Genomic DNA, 26625 nt, shown 5'->3' on the forward strand with positions numbered 1-26625 from the left:
CTAGACAAACTCTCATCAAAATATAGAGAAGAATAGGAGTTATCAATGACCTCGGACCGGACTTCCGGACCTCTTGGACTGACCGACTTGGTCCGAGGCTGACCAGACTTGGTCAGCTCCGGACCAACGCACTGAAAACTTCTTTTCATGCTCGTTTCGGTCAAATCTCGTTTCCATTCTTCGGATTCTTCACGTATAAGTTCATCCCTAGTGGTGTGTGACCCTGTAGGCTCATTCTAAGTGGTAGTGACTTCGGAACCTTTCCCGAAACATAAGTCATAGTTAGCCTCTAGCAAGAGCCATGACCACCTACTTAGAATTGAGTTAGAGGTGATCTAACCAAGGCATTAACAGCTCGAATTCTGATCCTTTGTCTCACGATATCATAAGTTGAACAAGGGCATGGTTTGACCCACCCTTCAAGTTCAACCGCTTTCTCGTCTTGGCAAATCGACTAATAAAATAGATGCAACTTCATCTATAGCGTGACCACGCATTTTTATAGTCCGACTTCCCACGAGAGGGCCCAACGATATCTCTCCTGTTAAGGAGGTGACAAGTCCCATATTGCATGTCTACTATCTCCATATGATTCGTGAACATATCTGATCAATGCCGTTATAATCATCCGGTTAAGGACGACGTTTGACGCAGTCAAGACACGCCACTCCTCATATCAGATACTCTAGACATCTCAGGTATGAGGATCAAAGAACGAACCGCTGTATGAGATTCAAGTCATGACTCTGTCCATGTGACAATCTCATGCGGGTCATCCAGTCACTCGTTCACAACGAGTACCGATGATTGTGATAAGCATCCAATGCATCGATCACACCTCATGCTAGTCTTAATTCATCATTGTTCCCACAACGATAACTGAATAGGGAGTTTAGAATCATTCTCTAATGATTCAAGGATGCCGAAATACAACAAACATGCCAATCGTATAACGGGAAAAGTAATGCATTCATAAATCAATGAATCAATACAAAGTCGGATGTCATATCACGAATCATCCTAGAGCATTACAACCAACAATGAGATTCAAGTCATGAGGCTAGTCCATGTGACAATCTCATGCGGGTCAATCCAGTATTCCATTCTCCAACAAATACCTATGATTGTGATCGTATCCAATATCCATAATCATCTCTATAATCATCTATCACACATCATACTAGTCTTAGCACATCATTGTTCCCACAACGATATATGACTAAGGAGTTTAGTATTGTACATAACAATACATGGATTTCATAACATATTATAATATGCAAAACATGTAATGAATCAAACACGCAACCATAAAACCATAGTAAGTGTCAATACATCAAATGTATCATAATAAAGCTCATACAATAGTACATCATAGAGCACTAAACCAACAGACCATCCGTTCTCTTTCTCCCTTCTTAGACTATTTTTCCTAGAGTTTTGCTCGAGGACGAGGAAAAGTCTAAGTCTGGGGGAGTTGATGACATCGGTTTTTGACGTTATTTTCCTATGGTTTTAGTTGCATTTCACCCCTCTGATGAGGACATCGGGAAGCACGGGAGAGACGACAAGAGAACGGGAGCAGGAGATTCTCAAGCGGATCAAAAGGAGCTCTTAGAACAGAAATTGAAGAGTGACGGTCCCATGACTCGCGCTAAGGCAAAGAGATTGAAGGAAACATTTACAATGCTACTTCAAGAAGAGTTTGGGCTTCAAAATCAAATGGGATCAGCCCAAACTCAAGCCTATGCTTTGGTTAACTTACTTGGGGCCCAAATCAGCCCAAATGAAGTAAAATAAGCCCAAAAGAGTGCTTGGAAAACATGGAAGCAAAGGAACGAATTCTGGTCATTATGCAATAAATTTGGTCATTTTTTGACTACATTGGAACTATAATTGCCTTGTTTTTAGTTTCCTATGTTTTCAGCAAACTCTTTTATTTTTCTTAGTTTTTCAATGTTTCCTTTCCTTATAAAAATGGAGCATCTATCATGTAAAACTCAGATTATTGAATTGAGAGGTTTCTTCTTATGTTCTTGAGTACTAACTCTAAACTTCGTAAGGTTTGAGGTAGTGTTCTTTTGACTTATCAAACACTTTTACCACCAGGTGTTTGTGGCGTCTTCGCTCGTTCCAAGGTTCTCTAACCGAGTCTGGATTGGGTTTAGGGCGTTCTTGTGACTGGAACAAGTCCTAAGTTCGGTTCACGTGTCGTTAGTGGGTTTTTGAACATCCATCTACTATCCTTCTTACATAATTCTGAGATTCGTCGATCCGGGTTCGTATCATTTGGTATCAGAGCCTCGTTTCTCTATATTAGGTTTTATCTATATCTATTTATCTTTTCCATTTCATTTTACATTTTCATCATCTTTGTTTCTAATCATTTCTCTTTGTTTTTGAAGGTTTAAAAGAAAAACGAAAAAAAAATCAGCAAAAAAAGAAGAAGAGAGATACAAGTGAAAAAAGAAAAAAAAAAGAATCGAAGAAAAAAAAAAAGAGCTTAAAAAAAAAAAGAGAAGAAAAAAAAAGTTGATTTTGTCTTGCAAAAAAAGAAGAGAAAAAAAAACGTGTTTTCTTACATTGAATATTGTCTTCGTTTACACTTGCACGGTTTATCTAACGGGGTTGGGTTGTGGAAATAGTGTGCGATTTGTTAATTGAATACTTTTTCTTTGACCTATTGAGTTTGTTGTTAGTGCAAACCAGACATACAAGAAGAAACAGGAGAGCTTGAGTGACACAAAATTGAGCGAAACACTATTCTAGTGGTTGTGAGGTTCTCTCATCCTCTTTTCCTTTGTCTCTTTCTGTTTTATCTAACGTTTGATTGTTTTGCAAGGTACAACAATGAGTGACGAAACAAACACTAGTACTGTTCGTGAATCGGGTGATCATGCCGGCTTGAATCGATTGCAACTCGAAGCTATACAGCAGACCTTGGCACAACAAATCGAACGACTTGCCGAACGATTTGAGGATAGGTTTGCACAGCTAGAGATTGGTAGAGCCGCCCCACCACAAGCTCAACGTCATAGACAAAGAGATGAGCAATACGTGGAAGAAGTAGAAATCAATTCTGATGAGGATCCCATTCCCGCGCCAAGACAACGACGACATGCAAGACAAGCAAGGGATCGTTTGGATGATGACCTTGGTAACATCCGCATGGATATTCCTTCTTTCAATGGAAGGAATGATGCTGAAGCTTATCTTGAATGGGAACGAAAGGTGGAGATGGTGTTTGAATGCCATCAATACTCCGAAAGAAAGAAGGTAAAGCTTGCATCGGCTAAATTCGAAAATTATGCACTAATATGGTGGGATCAGATGGTTGAGACTAGGAGGCGCATGGAGGAACTTCCAATCAACACATGGGAAGCTATGAAGCAAGTGATGAGGCGACGTTTTGTGCCTTCATACTACCATCGAGAAGTTTGTCGGAAACTGCGACAATTGACACAAGGGAGTCGTAGCGTCGAAGAATACTATAAGGAGATGGAGATACTAAAGATTCGTGCTCATATTGACGAGGGTCAAGAAGCTGCCACAGAACGGTTTCTTGGGGGATTGAACCAAGAAATTCAAAACCGTGTTGAAACACATCACTACGAGGGGTTGGAAGATCTCTTGCATCTTTCCATCAAAGTCGAGCGGCAACTCAAGGAGAAGGGTAAAATACCGCAACGATCCGGTCCGACATCATACTCTCAGTCAAATCATTGGAAGCAAGAGAAGCCGAATACTACTTCCAAATCCGAGCCCAAATCGGAATCGCTAAAACCCAAGGCACAAGGTACTGGCAATACCTCTCAAACACGTAACCGTGATATCACATGCTTTCGATGTCTGGGCAGGGGTCATTATGCTAGAGATTGCGCAAACAAACGCGTGATGGTTATGCGAAATGGAGAGTATGAAACTGAATCCGAAAGTGGAGATGGACAAGAGAATAGTCATGAGTTTTCTTCGGACTCAGATGACTATGAGGAGCAGCCCGCTCCTAGGGGTGATCTGTTGGTTGCAAGGCGTGCCTTGAATTTGCAAACCAAAGTGGAGGCTATCGAGCAACGAGAGAATATCTTTTACACTCGCGGGTTTATTCAGGAGAAGCTTTGTAGTGTGATAATTGATGGAGGAAGCTGTACCAATGTAGCAAGTGAGTCTATGGTTACAAAATTGGGATTGCTTACCACTCGGCATCCTAAGCCATACAAGCTGCAATGGTTGAACGATAGTGGAGAAACAAAGGTACATCGGCAAGTGAAGGTACCTTTCTCTATTGGTGACTATGATGATGAAGTGTTATGCGACGTAGTACCCATGCAAGCAGGGCATTTGCTACTTGGGCGTCCATGGCAGTTTGATAGACGAGCCAAACATGACGGTTACACTAACCGATATTCATTTGAAAACAAGGGCAAGAGGATTCGATTATTGCCTCTCACACCGAAAGAGGTATACGAAGATCAAGTTACACTACTCAAGAGAGAAAAAGCGCTGAATACGAGTGACCATGAGGTAGATCACTTAAAACTTGGTGAGGTCTTGAGAAAACCCCAGAAAAAGGCCTGTGAGAGAAATCCCGAGAGGACAAACACTCTTCTTTTCACGAGAGCTAGAGAGATTAAGAAAGCTATGCTTTCGAACCGGCCGATGATTTTACTCATGTATAAGGAGGCCTTATTTGCTAACGAACTAATCTCTTCTTTGCCTAGTGGTGTTTGTAAGTTGTTACAGGATTACGAGGATGTCTTTCCGGAAGAGATCCCGAATGGTCTACCACCCTTGCGAGGAATTGAGCACCAGATTGACTTCGTACCCGGTGCTAGCCTTCCAAACAAACCAGCATACCGTACTAACCCAGATGAAACAAAGGAGCTTCAACGACAAGTGACTGAGCTCCTGGAGAAAGGTTATGTTCGGGAGAGCATGTCGCCATGTGCCGTACCGGTAATTCTAGTTCCAAAGAAAGATGGAACGTGGCGCATGTGTGTTGATTGTCGAGCAATCAATAACATAACGGTGAAGTATCGACACCCTATACCTCGTCTTGATGATATGCTAGATGAATTGTATGGTTCTACTGTGTTTTCAAAGATAGATTTGAAGAGTGGATACCATCAAATTCGTATGCAAGAGGGTGATGAATGGAAGACAGCGTTCAAAACGAAGCTAGGACTCTACGAGTGGTTGGTAATGCCTTTTGGTTTAACTAACGCACCTAGCACTTTCATGCGGCTTATGAATCATGTTCTCAGAAATCTCATTGGAAAATTCGTTGTTGTTTACTTTGACGATATCTTAGTTTACAGCAAGAGTTTAGGAGAACATGTTGAACATCTACGTTGTGTTCTTGACATACTGCGAGGCGAGAAATTATACGCTAACCTTAAGAAATGCACCTTTTGCACTGATAAGGTTGTTTTCCTAGGATTTGTTGTCAGTTCACAGGGCATACATGTAGATGAGGAAAAGATAGAAGCCATCAAGAGTTGGCCGACTCCTAAGTCCGCCAGTGAGGTTCGAAGTTTTCATGGCTTGGCAGGATTTTATCGGCGTTTTGTCAAAAACTTCAGCACCATAGCTGCCCCATTGACGGAAGTGATTAAAAAGGATAACAAGTTTCGTTGGGGAGAAGCGCAAGAGAAGGCATTCCAAACATTAAAAGGGAAGTTGATCGACTCTCCACTCTTGACTTTACCTAATTTCGAGAAAACATTTGAGATCAAATGTATGCTTCTGGTGTAGGAATTGGTGCGGTGCTGATGCAAGAACGGAGGCCAGTCGCATACTTCAGCGAAAAGTTGAACGGAGCTCAATTGAATTATTCGACGTATGACAAAGAGATGTATGCAGTGGTGAGGGCTCTGCAAACGTGGCAACACTACTTGTGGTCGAAGGAGTTCGTGATTCACACCGATCATGAATCGCTCAAGTACCTAAAGGGACAACACAAGTTGAGTCGAAGACATGCCAAGTGGGTAGAATTCATTGAAATGTTTCCTTATGTTATTCGACATAAGCAAGGTAAGGAAAACATTGTGGCTGATGCATTGTCTAGACGATACACGTTGTTAACTTCTTTGGATGCGAGAATGCTAGGGTTTGAACATATTAAGGAGTTGTACGAATCTGATAAGGAATTCCAAGATGTGTTCAAGGCATGTGAAAAGGTTGCAAGTGGAAAATATTATCGGTTCGAAGGATATTTATTCCGTGAGAACAAACTTTGTGTGCCTAACTGTTCTATGCGAGATTTGCTTGTTCAAGAGGCTCATGGAGGCGGTCTCATGGGACATTTTGGAGTGGCCAAGACCTTGTCAACTTTGCAGGAACACTTCTATTGGCCAAATATGAAGAGAGATAGATGTTGAACGGGTGTGTGGAAGATGCATGAAGTGCAAGAAGGCGAAATCCAAGGTACAACCCAATGGTATGTATACGCCTTTACCGATTCCCAGTGCACCATGGATTGATATTTCAATGGATTTCATTGTTGGGTTGCCTAGAACCAGGACAGGGAAGGATTCTGTGTTTGTTGTGGTTGATAGGTTTTCGAAAATGGCACATTTCATACCTTGTCATAAAACCGATGATGCATCCCATATTGCTGATTTGTTCTTTCGAGAAGTTGTTCGGTTGCATGGCATGCCCAGGACGATTGTTTCGGATAGAGATACTAAGTTCCTAAGTTACTTTTGGAAGACTCTATGGGGAAGATTAGGGACTAAGCTACTCTTTTTGACGACTTGTCATCCACAAACCGATGGACAAACGGAAGTGGTGAATAGGACTCTTTCTACATTGTTGCGTGCTTTAATTAAAAAGAACCTTAAAACGTGGGAAGACTGTCTACCGCATGTTGAGTTTGCATATAATCGATCTGTGCATAGTGCTACGCGTTACTCGCCTTTTGAAATCGTTTACGGTTTTAATCCACTAACACCATTGGATCTTTCGCCATTGCCGATGAGCGAAAATGACTAACCTTGACGGAAAGAACAAGGCTGAGTTTGTAAAACAGATTCATGAAGCGGCCCGGAAGAATATTGAGCGACGCACGGAGCAATACGCTAAGCAAGCAAACAAAGGGCACAAGGAAGTTACGTTCGAGCCAGGAGACATGGTGTGGATTCATATGCGCAAGGAAAGGTTTCCAAATCAGAGGAAGAGCAAGCTTATGCCGAGGGGAGATGGACCATTCAAAGTTCTCGAACGAATCAACAACAATGCCTATAAGATTGAACTTCCAGGTGAGTACAACATTAGCTCTACGTTTAATGTTGCTGACTTAGCTCGTTTTGATGCAGATGATAATTCGGATTTGAGGGCAAATCCCTTTCAAGAGGAAGGGAATGATGAGGACATCGGGAAGCACGGGAGAGACGACAAGAGAACGGGAGCTGGAGATTCTCAAGCGGATCGAAAGGAGCTCTTGGAACAGAAATTGAAGAGTGACGGTCCCATAACTCGCGCCAAGGCAAAGAGGTTGAAGGAAACATTTACAATGCTACTTCAAGAAGAGTTTGGGCTTCAAAATCAAGTGAGATCAGCCCAAACTCAAGCCCAAACTCAAGCTCGTTTTGACGCATCCAAACATTTTTAGAGTGCATCGAAACATGTTTAGAGTGCATCCAAACATATTTAGAGTGCATCCAAACACGTTTAAAGTGCGTCCAAACACGTTTAGAGTGCATCGAAACATACTTAGAGTGCAGCCAAACATGTATAGAGTGCATTGAAACACGTTTAGAGTGCGTCGAAACATAATAAGTGATGAAGACATCGGGAAGCACGGGAGAGACGACAAGAGAACGGGAGCAGGAGATTCTCAAGCGGATCGAAAGGAGCTCTTGGAACAGAAATTGAAGAGTGACGGTCCCATAACTCGCGCCAAGGCAAAGAGGTTGAAGGAAACATTTACAATGCTACTTCAAGAAGAGTTTGGGCTTCAAAATCAAGTGGAATCAGCCCAAACTCAAGCCCATCCCTTGGTTAACATACTTGAGGCCCAAATCAGCCCAAATGAAGCAAAATGAGCCCAAAAGAGTGCTTGGAAAACATGGAAGAAGAGGAGCTACGAATTCTGGTCTTTGTGCAATAAATGTGGTCATTTTTTGACTACATTGGAACTATAATTGCCTTGTTTTTAGTCTTCTTTATTTTCAGCAAACTCTTTTATTTTTCTTAGTTTTTCAATGTTTCCTTTCATTATAAAAAGGGAGTATCTATCATGTAAAATTCAGATTATTGAATTGAGAGGTTTCTTCTTATGTTCTTGAGTACTAACTCTAAACTTCGTAAGGTTTGAGGTAGTGTTCTTTTGACTTATCAAACACTTTTACCACCAGGTGTTTGTGGCGTCTTCGCTCGCTTCAAAGGTTCTCTAACCGGGTCTGGATTGGGTTTAGGGCGTTCTTGTGACTGGAACAAGTCCTAGGTTCGGTTCACGTGTCGTTAGTGGGTTTTTGAACATCCATCTACTATCCTTCTTACCTAATTCTGAGATTCGTCGATCCGGGTTCGTATCACCCTCTTTTCTATACAAATCTAGCATTTAGGCCACATTTTGTGCACAAATACCGTTTTCTTTGCTCTTTGATATAATTTCAGGAATATTCGCGTAATCGGACGAAAATGGAGCTAAAACGGTGTTTTTGGAGCTTAATTTGACCAAGTGGACGATCACAGACGAGCTAAGGAAGGTGACGGACATGTCGCGGACGAGAAACAGACTTCAGAGCGGAACAACAAGAATCTCGATGTTGAGAACATCGATATCGATGTTTTATAACATCGATATCGACATTCCTCAACATCGATATCAATGTTTTCAACCACCTCGAGATCAGACTTTCAGATTTCCCGATCTAGACGTTCCTGAATATCGATATCGATGTTACATACCTCGAGATCTAAGTAGCCCAGATATCGACCTTTCATAACGTCGATATCGACCTTCCGAAACCTCGAGATCTTGACACTTTGGGAGAATATCGACGTTAAAAACATCGATATCGAGGTTTCTAACGTCGATATTTCGAAATGTCTATAAAAAGATCGTACGGAAACCGAGGAGGGGTTCGACACTTTTCGATACTTTTTTATACTTTTTGGTTCTAGACATTTTGGGGGACGTATTGGAGTGGAGATTGCTACATTTCATTGTTCAAGGATTGATTCTTCATACTATAAGTCCTCTATTCCTTTTTCTATTGAAATGTTGTATGAATCCATGTCTATTTTGCTTTTCTCCATGATATGTGAGTAGTTTACTTGCTGTAGACTAGTGAATCTAGCCATGTTGCGGAATTATCAATGTGTTTAAATGGTGGAATGGATGTCTAAGTTAGATCCAGTTTCATGAATTGAACGTAATGCTTTCTTAGGATTGATCACCCTATAGAATTGAACTTGGATTAGTTATTGCAAAGGAATTTTGATAAATTAATACCGGAATTCGTTCATAAGATTCAATTATTAATTCTGAACGCATAGGTTGGACTTGATAAGGAATTCTTAATTCGACCTAGGAACTATGATAGCAGACGTTAATGCTTCTAACACAGACCTAAAGATGCGGAAGCTGGTAGAAAAGCGTTAGTTAGAGAACGAAGATCCGTGACCGGACGCATTCTAGGATAGAGGTTAGAGTTTCCTGAATCGACCTTAGACTGCAAACCAACCACATCTATTGAGATATTCCGTAGCATCGGTGAATCCCCGAACCTACAGTGTTTTTAATTATAGTTTTCTTCCAACCAACCAATTACCTTGTCATCGACCTACGCTAGAATCACAATCGATACCATCACCTCTCGATCTCTGAGTTCGACCCTAGTACTACATCGAATATGCACCCTTGCGGAATCGGCTTAGTCTAGGTATTTATTACTTGGCCACCCACTCACCTAGATTGACACGATCAAGTTTTTAGCACCGTTGTCGGGATATGAGATTCAGTCTTGGTACCGATTAGATTCTAGTTTTCAACGCCATCTATTTTCTTTCCACCACCATCAGATTTTCTTCTTTCGGGAATCGAAACTTTAATTTTTTCGGTTTATGAAATGGTCATATTTTGCTAAATTCGTGTACAAAATATCATTTTCCCTAAATTATATTACACCAAAAAAAACTGTATAAATTATAATATTTTTCAAACATATTAAAATTATAATATATAAGAATTACACTTTTTTTATTATGCGTACGAGTTTGAACACGACAAAGATCTCGTACCAACTCATTAAAAAATGAACCTAAGTATACACATACTCATTCTTACTTCTATTATTACAACCTCCTAATATTCTTGTTAACAATATTACTTCAGCATTTTAATATAATGCATTAGGATGAATGTTACAAATTTAAGTTATACACCTATTTATTTACTCGGTATAAAATATACAATTTATAAATAATTTTAAAAATAGATTTAATAACAGTAAATTATTTAATACATAAAATCAATAATCGCGGATCCTGGCCTAGTGAAAAAATAAATACTCATGATCAACCATTTCGAGAAATCGTTGTTTCATAAATGGGCTTTGCAAAATTGGGCCGAAAGGGCCCAAGAAGTAAATCCAGTGAAGCCTCTTCTTGCAACCTCTCTCTCTCTCCATGTTATTGGATCATTTCATCAAAAGTAATCTATCATAATAATAAATGAATTTCCCTCTCGAAATAGAGCCATTTAAACATGTTCCTGAGCCACCCAATCTTAGGTGAAGCGTAATTATTTGATGGATCAAATATATCATTTACGTTTATTTTAATTTGATATGTATATGTATATATATATATATTATATAAAGAGTTATAAAGAAGATTTGAGAAGATTACGTAATATTTAGATTTGGTTTTATTTCTATATTTTAGATATTTATATTTATTAAATAAGATATTTTATGATTTTGTTTTCTGCTATAAATATTGTAATGTTATATGTTGAATAATGAGAAATCCAATGATTCTCCATCTCTTTCTCTATTATGGTATCAGAGCTTCGGTTTCTGTTCTAAATATATTTTTTTTCAACGATGTTCGTTGAATCCGAAAACGACGATGAAGATGACGATGATATAATAACTCCAATAGTATCATCACCTTGAGTATCGTCTTCCATTCATTGTTTTTTTTCTATTTTTTTTTCCTGACGACGGTGTTTATCACTGTTAACCCTAGCCGATGTGCTACTCTTTTTTTTTTATGCCGACCTCATTGTCGTGCAACCCAACTCGCGCATATGCGCCGCACATCCGTGCCACATCAGCCTTTGAATCCGGCTTTTAGCCTCTTCGATTAGAATACTCCGATCGTCGATCCGCACATTTGCGCCATCTTCTTTTTTTTTCTTTTTTTTCCGGCTTTAGCCGCGTGCATTTGCACAATTTATTTTCTTTTTCCGGCATAACCGCTAAACCATCGCGCCTTTTGCGCTGCCGACATTGCTGTCGCACTACACCATAATACCGTGCATGTGCACTACGCTTCTGCTTCACCGGACTTTTTCAGATCCGCCAACAATCTACCGGTTCCTAGGTTTGATTGTCAAATCCCGTTATTTTCTGGAAAATTCAACCTCAAGCAGTTGTTTCTCATCTCCTTGAGTTTGAAGGGGCGTATAAAGAGATATAAAGAAGATTTGAGAAGATTAAGTAATATTTAGATTTGGTTTTATTTCTATATTTTAGATATTTATATTTATTAAATAAGATATTTTATGATTTTGTTTTCTACTATAAATATTATAATATTATATGTTGAATAATGAGAAATTCAAGCTTTAAAAAAAGAAAAAGAAAACTTTCGTATCAAATCGTGAATTTCTTTTTTTCATTTTTTAAAATATGTTGTCGAGGGGAAATGATGAGGCAGTGGCTGCGTGGGGGAAGAAACGAAGAAACAATTGTCAAAGAGAAAGGACACGTGCGTTGTCTGAGATTGGAACATTATTCCATTATTCAAATATCTAAATTCTATACGTAACTTTATTTATTTTTTCCTCTACGCACCAACCTTGAATGGTCAAACAATCATGGACTAGCAATAGGCAACTGCCCGCGAGCTGCTTTGACATTTCACAATTTTAATTAGTGGTATGTATTTTTCTTGACTTTTTATTAATTTTCTATCAAATGTATAAATAAAATGAAGTTTAAAAAATAAAAAAATTCGGAAATAACGGAATCAAAATTCGAAACATAGACTCGGCATGTAATAATCACTGCTTTTCTTGTCGATTTTGGATTAGAGATGTGATGATAAGATTTTGAAAAAATAAAAATTAAATTTGGTTTAGCCTGCCAAAGAAAAGCAAATAGGCGAATTTTAACTCCATAAAAAAAAATGTGTTATCCGTTCTAGAAGGATTTGAACAATATTTTCAAATAATTAGAATTTTTTTTCAAAATAGTAAAATTTTACGTACATTATTTACTTTGACACGGTAAAATCAGAACGAGTAAATTAATCACTACGTCCCACCATTACCAACCACCACTCGTTCGTATCATCCTTTGCAATAAATTACCCATTGCTTATCTTTAATCCTATACATGTATCTATATATATACACACGAAGATATATAGGCATATATATAGACGTACATATAGATGTATTATAGTGTTCTTACGTCAGGCGGGCGCTTCATAGCCTTCTTTTAACCTTTTGCAGCAGCGGGCCGCCTCTTCATTTTGACTCCACAGTCATGGAGATTTTGGGTGCATCTATATATATATATATAACAAGATCATGCGATGATATTATTTACATGAAATAATATCTTATGTTATCCGTATATATATACATCCACACTTACCATAATTTCTTCTTGTAATTTACTCCCATCGATCAAAAACAAGAAGAAGAAGAAAAAACACCATCCGCCTCTTCTCGATCTCGTTCGTCATCATGGACGGATATTATTATGATGAGAATAATTCTTCGTTTGCTCCGTTTTTATCGTTGAAATCTGAGAATTCGAGATCGATGATGGAAGAATCCAGAAGAGTTGTGGAGAAGACGACGAAGGAGGAGAAGAAGAAGAAGGCGAGGGGACAGAGATATGCTTTCCAGACAAGAAGCCAAGTGGATATACTTGATGATGGTTATAGATGGAGAAAGTACGGCCAAAAAGCCGTCAAGAACAACAAATTCCCTAGGTCAGTTTCATCTATTATTGGTGTTATATATATATATGTGTATATACACACATTGATTCATTTGATCTAGGTATTTTGGTTTTGTCTCTTTTTATCGTATCATTTCGCTTGATAATGAAAATTTTAATTTTGATTTCATTATGTCATGATACCACGTTTGATTTTGAATTTTCATGTTTAAACAATTTGGATATATAAATATAAAAAAAAAACTCAACAAAAATGAGATTATAGGAAAATAAAGAAAAATATATCGACTCGATCTTGAAAATTGTATTGTAGAAAGTAAATAAGAGAAGAAGATAAAGTTGTTTATTATTGCATTTCTTCTTCTTAAATTCATATTTATTTAATATTTAAATACATATATACACACACACGTATGTATATGTGTGTAGGAGTTACTATAGATGCACGTACAAAGGATGCAACGTGAAGAAGCAGGTACAGAGGCTAACGACGGATGAAGGAGTGGTGGTGACAACCTACGAAGGTGTCCATTCGCATCCACTCGAGAAATCCACCGACAATTTCGAGCATATTTTGAGTCAGATGCAAATCTACGCTTCTTATTAATTTGCAGCCTTGAATTAAACACGTGCGAATAAACTTAGAACCATGTCAGATCATTTTGTTTTATTTGTTTTCTGTCCGTGCTCCAATAAATTCAGATTATTTGCGTTTTTATTTTTTATTCTCTTCGTTTAATCATCATCGCGGACATAGTAAATACGATCAGATCATCATCGTCATCATCCGTTTTACATGTTAATTAATTATATATGTGAGTTATAGATGGGTTATTATAGATGTTAATATTAGAAATCTTTATTCAAAATTAAGTGACTCGGTTGATAAAGGACGAGATAAATCTCCAATTACAGAGTGATATTTACCTAAACTTATTTCTACCAACTTTTGAAAGATCTAATTAGGTATAAAAAAAACTAGTAAATTTTCATATTATCAAAAAAAATATATATATTAGAAATCTTTTTTACGCAATTGCATGTCCGTAAATACACAAAACACCACTCAATTTCATAATATCCTTAACTATAAATTTTACTATTTCTATTGTTATTATCAAAAAGTTAATTTATGATAAAAGATAGAATATAACTAAATATTTTTGGATGTGACAAAATATATAATCCTACTATATAAATATCTGATTTTTTCCGGAATATTTAGTTAAATATAATACGGATATATAGACGAATAATATGATCCTTTCATATCCCGTACATACACAGATTATGACAACAAAAAGTTGAAATCGATTTACATTTCTTAAAACACCACACAATTTCATAAAATCGTTAAACTATAAATTTTATTATTTCTATTGTTGTTGTCGTAAAAAATTTAATTTATAATAAAAGATACAATGTAATTAAATATTTTTGGATGTGACAAAATATCTAATCTTACTATATAAATATGTAATTTTTTCCAAAATTTCAATATATATATATATATATATAATTTAAAACTTATAGAATATATCAAATTGTCTTTGAGTTCTATATTAAAAATAAAATATGTAATAGATATTAATTATGTCAACTAATTCTAATATTAACTTAATTGTTCGACGAAAAATATTATCCACAGTTGACATGACAAAATAGAAATATAATCAAACTTTCACGTTAAAGGTTATATTATCTAATAGAGTGTCGCGTTTGACAGAACTCAAGAAAATAGAGGATTGAATTTTTAGAATCAATCAGATTGAACAAACAAGAGATATAAAAGAATATAAAAGAAATTTTTCATACCAGATGAATGTGTTTAGGGCTACATGAGTCTCCTTTAACAAGATGAAATGAAGACAGAAAAATAAAATAGCAATATGAAAGAAAGAAAATTACAGATCAATGATGAGAAGAAAGGGAAGTCGTATATCTGACAGTTCGATTCTAGCAGTTTCTTCTAACGACAACCTCTTCTTCTGTCATGTAACCATAGTGGGCTTTGCTCCATTGGGTTGTAAGTTGACCGGCCAATTCTCAAGTATAGCATCTTGGGCCAAATCCTCAACGTGTGTGTTGTCTCTTTTGGTTCAACATTTTCCCTCAAGATTGGTTCGAGGAGATCAACGATACCAATCTTGAAGAGTGAATTAGTGAACACCTTGACACTTGATGCTTTGGTGAAGATGTCCGCCAATTGATCATTGCTTTTTGTATGCGACGTTGCGATGATCCCTTGCGAAATCTTCTCATATACGAAATGACAGTCGACTTCAATATGCTTGGTTCTCTCGTGAAACACTGGATTTTGTGCTATGTGCATGGCAGCATGACTATCGCAGTGAAGAGTGTTTGGTTGATCTGTTGGCACGTCTAAGTCTTGAAGTAATGCCTTGAGCCACATAATCTCGCATGTTGTATTAGCCATGGCCCGATACTCAGTTTCCGCACTTGACCGTGCTACGACTTGTTGTTTCTTACTTTTCCATGTTACCAAGTTGCCTCCAAGAAAAGTGCAGTACCCCATTGTTGATTTCCGATATGTCCTATCACCGGCCCATTCTGCATCACAATATGTACCAAACCGATGTGGTTGTTTCGTTGCATCCAAACTCCTTTTTCCGGGGTTCCTTTGATGTATTTGAGGATCTGCTCGATCATTTTCCAATGATGAACCGTTGATGCATGCATCCATTGGCTTACCTGTTTCACAACAAAGCACAAATCAGGATGTGTGAGAGTAAGGTAGATTAACTTACCTACAACGCGACGGTATCGCTCAACATCCTCGTATATTTTCCCCTCGCGTTGTTCCTTGTAGTCCTCGTCCAATGGTGTCTTTATGGGCCTGGCTCCGAGCTTTCTTGTCTCATCCGCGCGGAGAACGGATGACTTCTGTCCCAAGAACGAACTTGAGTTTACCAAGATCCTTGATATCAAAGGTGTTATGTAAAAATTGTTTTGTTATAGAAATGCCATTAGTATCACTTCCTGTTAACACAATATCATCGACACAGACAAGTAGAACGATTATACCGGGGGAAGTACGTTTGATGAACAATGAGTGATCAGACTCGCTTCGGGAGAAAGAGTTGTCGATTAGAGCATTGTGAAGTTTTGAATACCATGCAAGCGGTGATTGTTTCAATCTGTATATTGATTTGTGAAGATAAAAAACTTTAGTCAGTCCAAGTGTGTCCCGATAATCCGTAAGTAGAAGCATATAAATTTTTTCATCCAGATCGCCTTGAAAAAAGGCGTTCTTTACGTCCACCACTACAAGAAAACAACAAAAGGGTGAAGCAACTTTTGTATCACCCTTTTATATTTTTGCATCACCCTTTTCAAAAGGTGATACAATAGTGACGCAATGACAAGCGTCACCAATTCAGATTTCGTCACCGAGCGTCACCAAAAGGTGACGCAATAGTGACTCAACTTTTGCATCACTAAATAGTGACGCAAATGTGTCACCTTTTGGTGACGCTAAAAGGTGAGCAATTGCGTCACTATTTAGTGACGCTAAAAGGTGACACAATTATTGCGTCACTAAAACGTATTTTGGATCCAAAAATATATTTTTTTGATCCCGAATCTAATCCTATACCCTAATCCAGATCTCTAACCTCCAACCGCGATTTTAAACCGAATCGGAAATTCTGAAATTGAATCCCCAAAATCCACTTCCAGGAGGTCACTCATCCTTCCACTACTCCAACTCAAGCACGCTTAACTTTAGAGTTTCAATTGACAAGCAACCAACTATTCCAAGTTAAACTTCTGATACATTAAAACATTAATACATATACATATACAAATATTTTATACTTACAAATATATACACGTATATGTTTGTACGTATATATACATAAAATATATATTTATATATATAACATATGTTTGTATATATAAATACATACATATATATATATAAATACACCATTATATATAAATTCGTATATATCATGATATGTATAAATATATAATATATATGTATATGTAAAATACACATTTATATATAAAATACTCATATATTTGTATATACAAATACACATATATAATAGATACATATACATAAAATATACATTATATATATCTGTATATTTATACGTACAAATACACATATATAATATACGTATATATAAAATTTATATTATACATAAATGCTTGTATATTTGTACGTATAAATACATATATATACGTATATATAAAATATATATTTATATATAAATATTTATATGTTTATACATATAAATATTTATATGTTTATACATATAAATAATAAAATACAGATATAGTGATATTATCAAAATAGTGGCGCAACTATTTGCGTCATTTTTTGTGTCACTATTGTGTCACTATTTAGTGACGCATTAGTGACGAAAATATTGTGTCACTATTTGCGTCACCATTTTAGTGACGCAAATTTTGCGTCACCTTTTCCGTGTTTTCTAGTAGTGCATCTGCCACAGATTCCAACCAAGATTAGTAGTGAGGGACAAAATAACACGAACATAGGCAATTTGGCTACCGGAGCAAACGTCTCGGTATAATCCTCTCCATATGTTTGTGTATATCCTTGTGCGACTAGTCTCACTTTGTAACGTTCAACTTCACCATTGCTTCTATACCTGACTTTGTCTTCTATACCTGACTTTGTATACGCATTTGCTCCCGATGATATTTTTGTCCGAGAATTTATCGACGATCGTCCATGTATTGTTCTTTTCTAAAGCTTGTAGTTCCTCGGACATTGCATGTTGCCAAATGGGATGATCTTTTACCTCTGAATAGGATTTTGGTTCACTGTGTGCATCCAAAAGACTAAGAAACAATGATTCATGAGGTTCCACTGTTGAAGCAGAGCAATATTTGTGAATAGGGTAAGGAGTTGAGGTACCATTTTGAAGAATGCTTAATGTTGTGTATAATCGCGAACACTAGTACACATATCTTTATTCCTCCTTTCTTGGATGTGAGCACTGCGACGAATTCCATCGTCATTGAGCATACTACCTCGGAGTTCTGTTGATCGTTCCGATAGAGGGGGGTCAAGAGAATCAGGGTTGTCGAAGGCATGGGCATTTCCGACAGCCTGCATTTCAGAAGACAGACTAGGCACATGCTCGAGGGAGAGCACATCAGCTGGACTCCGAGATTCAGGCTCCTGTTCACTAGAAAGAACATCAGTAACAAAAACAGAGGGAATATCTGTTGCGTTACCAGGATTAGAAGAGGAGGACATGGGCTCAACCTCTGATTGTGTTCGACACTGTCTCGAGGACACGGGGAATTTTTGAATAACATCAATAAGGCGTGACAAAGTGCCTTGATAATCCATCACCGAGGGATGTAAACCATCCAAATAAGCAGTTGAACGATGTTCGAAGTAGCTGCGCTCCTCGTTAAATATCACGTCATGAGAAAGAAGGACTCTATTTCGAATAGGATCGAAGCACTTATAGCCCTTTTGCTTCTTTGAATAGCCAATAAACATACACTTCGTGCTCTTTGGCTGAAGTTTATTGCGAGAATGTTCTGGAATCGTCACATAACACACACAACCAAAGACACGTAAATAATCAATCGATGCTTGTTTATTGTTTAATACCTCAAACGAATTCTGATCATGGAGAATTTTTCGTGGGAAGTCTGTTGATCAGAAAGGCTGCAATGGTGACGGCATCACTCCAAAATCGGAGAGGAACATGGCGATAGAATAACAAGGTGTGGGCTACTTCCAAAAGGTGTCAGTTTTTACGCTCTGCCACACCGTTTTGTTGAGGTTTGTATGGACAAGAAGTCTGATGTATAATGTCACGTTGCTGAAGAAACTCTTGGAAAGCCTTGCTTGTATATTCGCCGCCATTATCTGTTTGGAAACACTTAATACTTGTGCGATATTGGTTAGTAACATAAGCAAAGAAATTTTTGAATGCTTGAAAGACATCACTTTTCGATCTGAGTAATGTAATCCTAGTATATTTGGATCGTTCATCTATAAATGAGACAAAGTATTTATACTTATCACGTGAAAGAGATGGAGCCATCCAAACATCGGAATGCACAAGATCAAAACAATGATCGTAAACTGTTTTTGATCGAGGAAAGACATAATGACAATGCTTGCCCAACATACAAGTTTCACATAGTTTATTATCAAATAAAACAGAAGGAAAAAAAAGTTTATTTAACGCCTTGGTATATAGATGACCTAATCTAGCATGCCAAAGTACATTGAAAGCATGATCGGTAGAAGATGAAGGTTGTAGCAAATAAAGATTATCTTGACGAACACCCTTGTCGGATGTCCTTTGAGTTTTAGTATCCTGAAAATGAACTTCGCTAGCATCAAAGGTGACTGAACAATTTAGATCTTTAGTGAGTTTGGGAATTGATAACAAGTTGGTTTTTAGATCAGGAATATATAATGCATGGATATCATGTTCAAGCATATGAATAAAACCTTGACCATAGGTATGGTATCACCATTACCTACTTCGACAGAACTGACTGTGTGTTGCAGATTATTAAACAATTTTAATTTAGATATCATGTGATTTGTAGTCCCTGAGTCTATAATGATAGAGTTAAGAAAGTTTTTACCGTTGTCCTTATTCATGGACTGCAGAGCATGGATGAGAGCTTCCATATTGTCCTATGTCAGCATTGCAACAGGCTTATTTCGATTATCTCTGCTTCAAAACTGGTTTGGTTTAAGGTGTGGATGAAGAAACCAGCATTTGGACTTGTCATGCCCCGTTTTCTTGCAACGTTCTCACGGACCAACCCTTCGATCTTTGTTGTAATAGTTGAGAAAGGATTTCCTAGTAACATTTGAGTGTTCGGTAGGTTCTGAGAGGTGATTTTGCAGCCAAATGAGCCAAAACGATGGAGCCTTGAAACAGATTCCGACTCACCTTTTTTCTTTGAATGAGCCTGCATACTTCATCCATGGATCGAACCTTTTCTTGCTTGAATACATGATAGATGGTAGCACAGCCGAGACAACAACGGGTTTTCCGCCCCTAGATCACTGTAAGTGCCATCTAAGCAGGAGAGAGTGAAGAATACCTTTTCTTGCTCCTTTCGATCGGTAATGAACTTGAGATCTGATGTATTCAGTCCAACTGATCATATTCGGCTCAAGGAATTCTTAGTTCACCAAGACACTTTTCAAAATTTCGGCCTCCTTGTTGAATAGCAAACAATGTCTTCTTGATTTCATAAACTCGGCTCATAGTGCATAAATTTTCATACACAAGTTTGAGCTTCTCCCATAGTACCTTGGTTGTATCACAGTATATATAATTGTTCAGAATATGTGGCGCCAGAGAACTTTGAAGAATTGCCAGTGCTTGTTGATCTTCCTGGTACCATTTAGTCTTAGTTATATCTGGAGTTTCAGCAGTCGGCGTTGTTGTTGTCGGCACATCGATTGCTGCAGTCTCTGCAGTTCGAGTTTCTGAATCTGCGACCGATGATGGTGTTGTTGGTGTGACCTGATCTTTGAGAACACGGCTCTAGAGACCATGTTCGATGAGTGTTGTGTGAGCTGCTCTCGACCAAATCAAGTAATTTTTCTCGTCAAAGATGATCGGGATTAGTTTGGGCGGTGAGCTTTCCATGGCTGTGGAATCTGTGAGAGAAAGGGGAAAAAATGGTATTTTCGTCCTACGACTTTGATACCATGAAAGAACTCAAGAATACAGAGGATTGAGCTTTTAGAATCAAATCTGTCTTATTCATTGAACAAACAAGAGACATAAGAGAATAGAGAATAAATCTTTCATACCAGATGAATGTGCTTAGGACTACGTGGGTCTCCTTTAACAAGATGAAACAAAGATAGGGAAAAGAAATAGCAATCTGAAAGAAAGGAAATTACAGATCAGAGATGAGAAGAAAGGGAAGTCGTATATCTGATAGCTCGATTCTAGCAACTTCTTCTAACAACAACCTCTTCTTCTGTCATGTAACTGATACGTGTGTACCGAGTCTAGAATTTATAACCCGATTTACAACTCACCGCAAGGATACGGATCGTCGTAACACGGGGTCGAACGCAAGGACCGGTAGCTAAATCTAAACCCTAATCAAAACTAAATCAAAGCAAGTAGAAGTGGAAGTGATGGTGGAAATATGTGGAATCAATGATAACTAAGATGAGAAAGCAATAAAAAAAGAATAAACTATTAAGCAACAATGAGTACGAGTGTCGGGACCGTATTCGCGTGTATGGGTATTTACTAAGAATGCGAGAATAACGATTATGACTCGTATTCGGGAATCATCAAGCAACAAAGATAGAGAATTCACCTCTCAATCTACTAACTCACTACCTACAGAGTAACTCGTCAATCTCTCGATCTATTTAAGTTAACCCTAGATGCATGAAGAACGCTATCATCAACCCTAGATCGATTAAACCATATCTCTATGTGAATAATACGATCTATCCTATTGATTTTGATCCGAAACCAACTCATATCTCTATGTAGTTTAGAATCTAAGATAATTGACCAAGGGGTTAACAAACATCAATCCAATAAAAGCGCAAATCAACAGAACCGAAACAAATCAAAACCAAAATCCAAGTTACGATTCAAACATACCCAAAACACAAACGAATTCCTAACCCATAGTCGTGGATCTACTCACGGTTCATAGAAAACAACAAAAAGCTCATAAAGAAAGAGATAAAAGAGAGGAAAGAAAGTCTCATGCAGATGTGTAGTCTCCATAATCGAATCTTCCTTCTTCTTCTCGAAATCCCGTGAACTTTTATTCTTCTCTCACCAAAAGCTCTCCAAAAGTCTGTATCTAGGTGTTCTCTAAGGCTCTCTGATGTTCTAGGACGTGGCTAAGGTTTTTTTATAACCCTAGGGCAGCTCCCAAGAGTCCTATTCCCATTCGGATGCTGAAAATCACGAAACAGGGTTTTTGACTGGATCCGGGCCGTTTTCAGGTGGATCCAGACCGGATCCAGATTCCTGGGCTGTCTTGATTTGGACCGGATTCAGTTGGATCCGGCCCTGCACTGGCAGTTTTCTGGTCTTCACGAATTCGCTCATAACTTTCTGCTCCAGTGTTGGATTTACGCGATTTCGGTGTCCGCGAAGTTCTTGAAGTGCTCTTTCCAATGGTATAAGTTTCGTATGATTTGGACTTCTATAGAGAAAGTTATTGATATCGCGACATGAGTACCTCATCCAGACTTCTCCTTTAACGCTCCAATTAGCTCCTTTTCGAGTCCAATCATCTCCGAAACCTATAACTCTGCAAAACTAGAGCACAACCGGGTTTTGTATCCTAACACGCCTAGAATGCCTATGAATGCATGTGATTATCCTATAAAACCTAGACAAACTCTCATCAAAATATAGAGAAGAATAAGAGTTATCAGTCTCTTACCACAAATTCTTGAAAGCATCGCTTAACTGTACAACCTTGTCTCCAACAACAACAATTGTTTCTCCACAATCACTTTGCTGTCACCCTGCACATCAGTATTCATGCTTGTGTATGCCCATCTGTGGCTTACAATAAATCTCGGGAAAAACCATTGAACAGTGAGTTCAAAGCTACTCCTTTCAGATTTTCCACTGTGACATCTGAGATGTAGAATTCTTGAAATCTGTCAGTGTCTCCACAATTCTGTGACCCTCATGAGGTCAGCATATTGTCTGTCGGAATGTTTGTAGCCACCATCTGAAAGGAAAAGGGAGAAAACAAACCATCATTAAGCCAGCAAAACTAGAAATTTTGTGTTTGAAATGATTCAGACGAAACAAATAAACAAGTATACACTTTTCTTCTGTATTTTTTTTCTTTTTATGCGATGTCCGATCCACAACATAGACCAGAACCATCAATCGATGTACTCATGTCCTCGAACGATTTTCGTTGACGAGATTTTGACAGCGGAGTGTCGAGTTGCTTTATTTTCCCAAGGCATTTGTTGAACTAGATTTCATTGACCTGCAAGACTCGGAAAAGATTCTAAAAGAAACATATAATCTGGATATAATCGTTTCAACTTCGTAGGTTCCAAATAACAACCCTATCCCACAAACTTTATATAGAAAGTTTGGAGAACTATCAATTTGACATGGTTCAACCACGTTCTACAAAGTCACTAGATCATCAAGATATTTCTACTCTATCATCCCACAAATCTTCCAAATGATGTTCATAACGGGTTTTCGAGGTATGTACGTGAACCTATATGATCCTAAATCTATATGATGAAATGCAATCATGCAAACCTAACAAAAATCATCTATATGAAAAGAAAGAAAACGTGTAAATGTAACTAATGCAAATTGATATGCAAAAGATGAAAAAATTTCCTAAGTCTATATGACATGATAAAATGTAACTAAACTAAATGCAATCCTAAGTAGATAGACCTGAATGTATGAAGGATCTATCCACCCCCCAGACTTGAATCATGCACCGTCCACGGTGTAGACTCTCGCCCGGAAAAGTAGAACCGAAAACAACATGTGGAAAGGACCAATAAGAGGGATAGAGAACTCGATGGATCTTGAATGGGAGGGCCGAATCGAGAGAGAAAACCTAAGTGAGGGAGAGCTGAGTTCGGCCCTCTTAAGTAGAATCGCGAATTTGGATCCGGTCTGATTCCAGGTGGATCCGGTCCGGATCCAGATGAACGTACCTGGCCCGTGTCTGAAGTGGATCCGGTACGATTCCTGGTGGAGTCGGTCCGGATCCGGTGTCTGTGAAACTTCAACTTCGTTCCCAATTTTCGCCGAATGACCTGCAACTCGTGATCTATACGTCTACACACCGGGGAAAACACCACGTAGGCTCCCCAAATCCAAAAACCTCATGTCTAATGCAACTAAAAGGGTCCAAAAGTCCAAAACTCCTAAAACTATACAAAGACCTCGGGTTGCCTCCCGAGAAACGCTTCTTTATGGTCGATAGCTAGACCGCCTCTCTCAGTTATAGGATCAGCCGGGTTATACAGCTTCAGACGTTGCGCATTTACCTTGAACGTGCTACCCTTGCTGTCGTATAGTTCCACCGCTCCGTGGTCGAAAACTGGATGGATCTTGAATGGGCCGGACCACTTGGATTTCAGCTTTCCTGGAAATAATCGCAACCGAGAGTTAAAGAGAAGGATAAGATCACCTGAGTGGAATAATCGCTGAATAATGTGTCGATCGTGCCATTTCTTCGTTCTCTCCTTTTAGATCTTCGCGTTCTCGTATGCGTCAAGTCTGATCTCCTCAATATGGTGTAACTGGAGCACGCGTTTCTCTGCAGCGGTCTTCATGTCATAGTTGAGCGCCTTGATTGCCCAATAAGCTTTGTACTCGAGCTCAACCGGTAGATGACATGCTTTTCCGTAGACTAATTGGAACGGTGTCATACCAATCGGCGTTTTGAAGGCCGTTCGGTAAGCCCATACCGCATCGTCTAGCTTCTGTGACCAATCCTTGCGTGATTTAGCGACGGTCTTCTCCAGAATGGACTTGATTTCCCGGTTAGAGATCTCCACCTGTCCACTAGTCTGAGGATGATATGGAGTAGCAATCCGATGATGAACTCCGTATTTCTTCAGTAGTGTCTCGATGATCCGGTTGACAAAATGTGTGCCACCATCGCTAATCACAACATGAGAAACACCAAAACATGGAAAAATAATCTTTCTAAATAGTCTAACCACAGTCTTAGCATCATTTCTCGCGTTAGCCCAAACCTCTACCCACTTAGTCACGTAATCAACTGCAACTAAGATGTACACGTTCCCTAAAGACGATGGAAAAGGACCCATAAAGTATATGCCCCAAACATCAAAAGACTCCACTTCTAGAATAAAATTCTGAGGCATCTCGTAGCGTCTAGAAATGTTACCTGTGCGGTGGCAAGAATCACATGAGGCGACATACCTATGGACATTCTTGAACATCGTAGGCCAATAGAATCCCGCTTGTAGAATCTTCGCTGTGGTCTTCGAAGCGGCGAAATGACCTGCATAATCAGAAGAGTGGCAATGGAAAATTACCTGTTGCACTTCTTCCTCGGGAATGCATCGTCGGAACATCCCATCAGTACCACGCTTGAACAAGAACGGGTCGTCCAAAAAATAATTTACATCATGGAGGAACTTCTTCATTCCGTTATAATTAAGCTCGGACGGGAGTATTCGGGAGACCAGATAGTTCACGTAGTCTGCGTACCATGGGTCTTCGTGTCGGGTAGTGATTGCCATAATTTGTTCCTCTCGCAGAGAATCATCGATCGGGAGAGGGTCGGGTATTGCAAGGCGCGAAAGATGGTCTGCAACTGTGTTCTCTGTAATACCCCGAGACCCGATTCGAATATTTAATTATTTAAAAATGAATAATTAAATAGAGATATCACGAAATCACCAAAAAGTGATGGTACAATGCCGGGGAGAGGCACGAGGATCGTCACGGACGGAAAGGATCGAGAAAGAATGAAACAAAAGGAAAAAAAACAGGGTTGGTCCGCCGGACCAAGATTTGGTCCGGGGCGGACCAACCTGCTCAGCCGGACTCGGACTGGACAACGCAGACTGGGAGAAGTTCAAAAAAAAAAATAAACTGACCCCGGTCCGGCGGACCAGGAGGTTGGTCCGGCAGACCGGGAATCGACAGAACGCAACTTGCGCTGTTGCCATCTTGGAACGCGGAATTCGTCGGATTCCGGGGCCCACTTGCCGCCCAGTCGCCTCCCACGCCTCGAGGGTGTTGCAGGCTCGCCTATGGGCCTGGGCTCGAGCCCATTTGACCCCTCTCGCACGCCATAAACAGCTCTCATTCCTCTGCCTTAGCCATTTTTCGGGCAAAACAGAGGAAGTAGAGAAAGAGGGAGAGAGGGAGAGAAAGGCGACGAACCAGGACAAGGGGAGCTCGGGGAAGCAAGGGAGAACGTCCCTAGACGTGCCCTGAAGGTGTTCACGGCGTGAGGAGAAGCAGAGGACGCACACAAGCTCGGACAATCTCAAGAAACAAGGTGAGTGACTTGAGTTGGTTGGATTTGTGAGATCTTGTTCTCAATATGTGATGGTCCAAATCGAGATTTCATTGCGTGTTTGAGGTTTAGAACATGTTTAGGGATGTCAAACTGTGTTTTAGTAGCATTTGGAGGCAACCCCGAATCGATTCGAGAAAGAAAAATCGAAACAGAATCGGAGAAATCGTGAGAGAGAAGAAGATCCCAGTCCCGGTCCGCCGGACTAGACGTACTCCGACAAATCTTGCACCGCCTGACCAAGAACCGGACCGAGAGAGGGGAAGAACAGGCTGGTCCGGGGCTGACCAATCCTGGTCCCTAGACGTGCCCTGAACAGCTTGATTGCTGATAGATCTGACATGACTGCCTTTAAAGCAGCGGACTCGCCCAAATCTACCCGTTCGGTAGAGCGTCTGATGCTGTCTCCTGACATCCCTCTTGCTTTGGCCATCTTGGCGATCTG

The 26625-nt window shown here is 39.1% G+C and overlaps 1 protein-coding gene and 1 pseudogene across 1 annotated transcript; both read left to right on the plus strand.

Annotated features, from left to right (window-relative positions):
- The first annotated feature begins 2811 nt into the window (after positions 1-2811).
- LOC109116873 lies at positions 2812-7606 on the plus strand (annotated as a pseudogene).
- A 5017-nt stretch (positions 7607-12623) lies between these two features.
- LOC104818560 (probable WRKY transcription factor 75) lies at positions 12624-13860 on the plus strand. The gene is made up of 2 exons (XM_010548177.2): positions 12624-13173; positions 13572-13860. The coding sequence occupies exons 1-2, from the start codon at positions 12923-12925 to the stop codon at positions 13747-13749; spliced, it is 429 nt and encodes a 142-aa protein (XP_010546479.1). The 5' UTR covers positions 12624-12922; the 3' UTR covers positions 13750-13860.
- Positions 13861-26625: the final 12765 nt, after the last annotated feature.

This window comes from Tarenaya hassleriana, unplaced genomic scaffold (assembly GCF_000463585.1).
Source record: "Tarenaya hassleriana unplaced genomic scaffold, ASM46358v1 Cleome299, whole genome shotgun sequence".
NCBI classification, from domain to species: Eukaryota; Viridiplantae; Streptophyta; class Magnoliopsida; order Brassicales; family Cleomaceae; genus Tarenaya; species Tarenaya hassleriana.

Bases quoted from the DNA above. Each gene is read 5' to 3' on its own strand.
- LOC104818560 (XM_010548177.2), top strand. From the start codon at position 12,923: ATGGACGGATATTATTATGATGAGAATAATTCTTCGTTTGCTCCGTTT. The intron at 13,174-13,571 runs GTCAGTTTCATC...ATATGTGTGTAG, and splicing joins AAGAACAACAAATTCCCTAG to GAGTTACTATAGATGCACGT.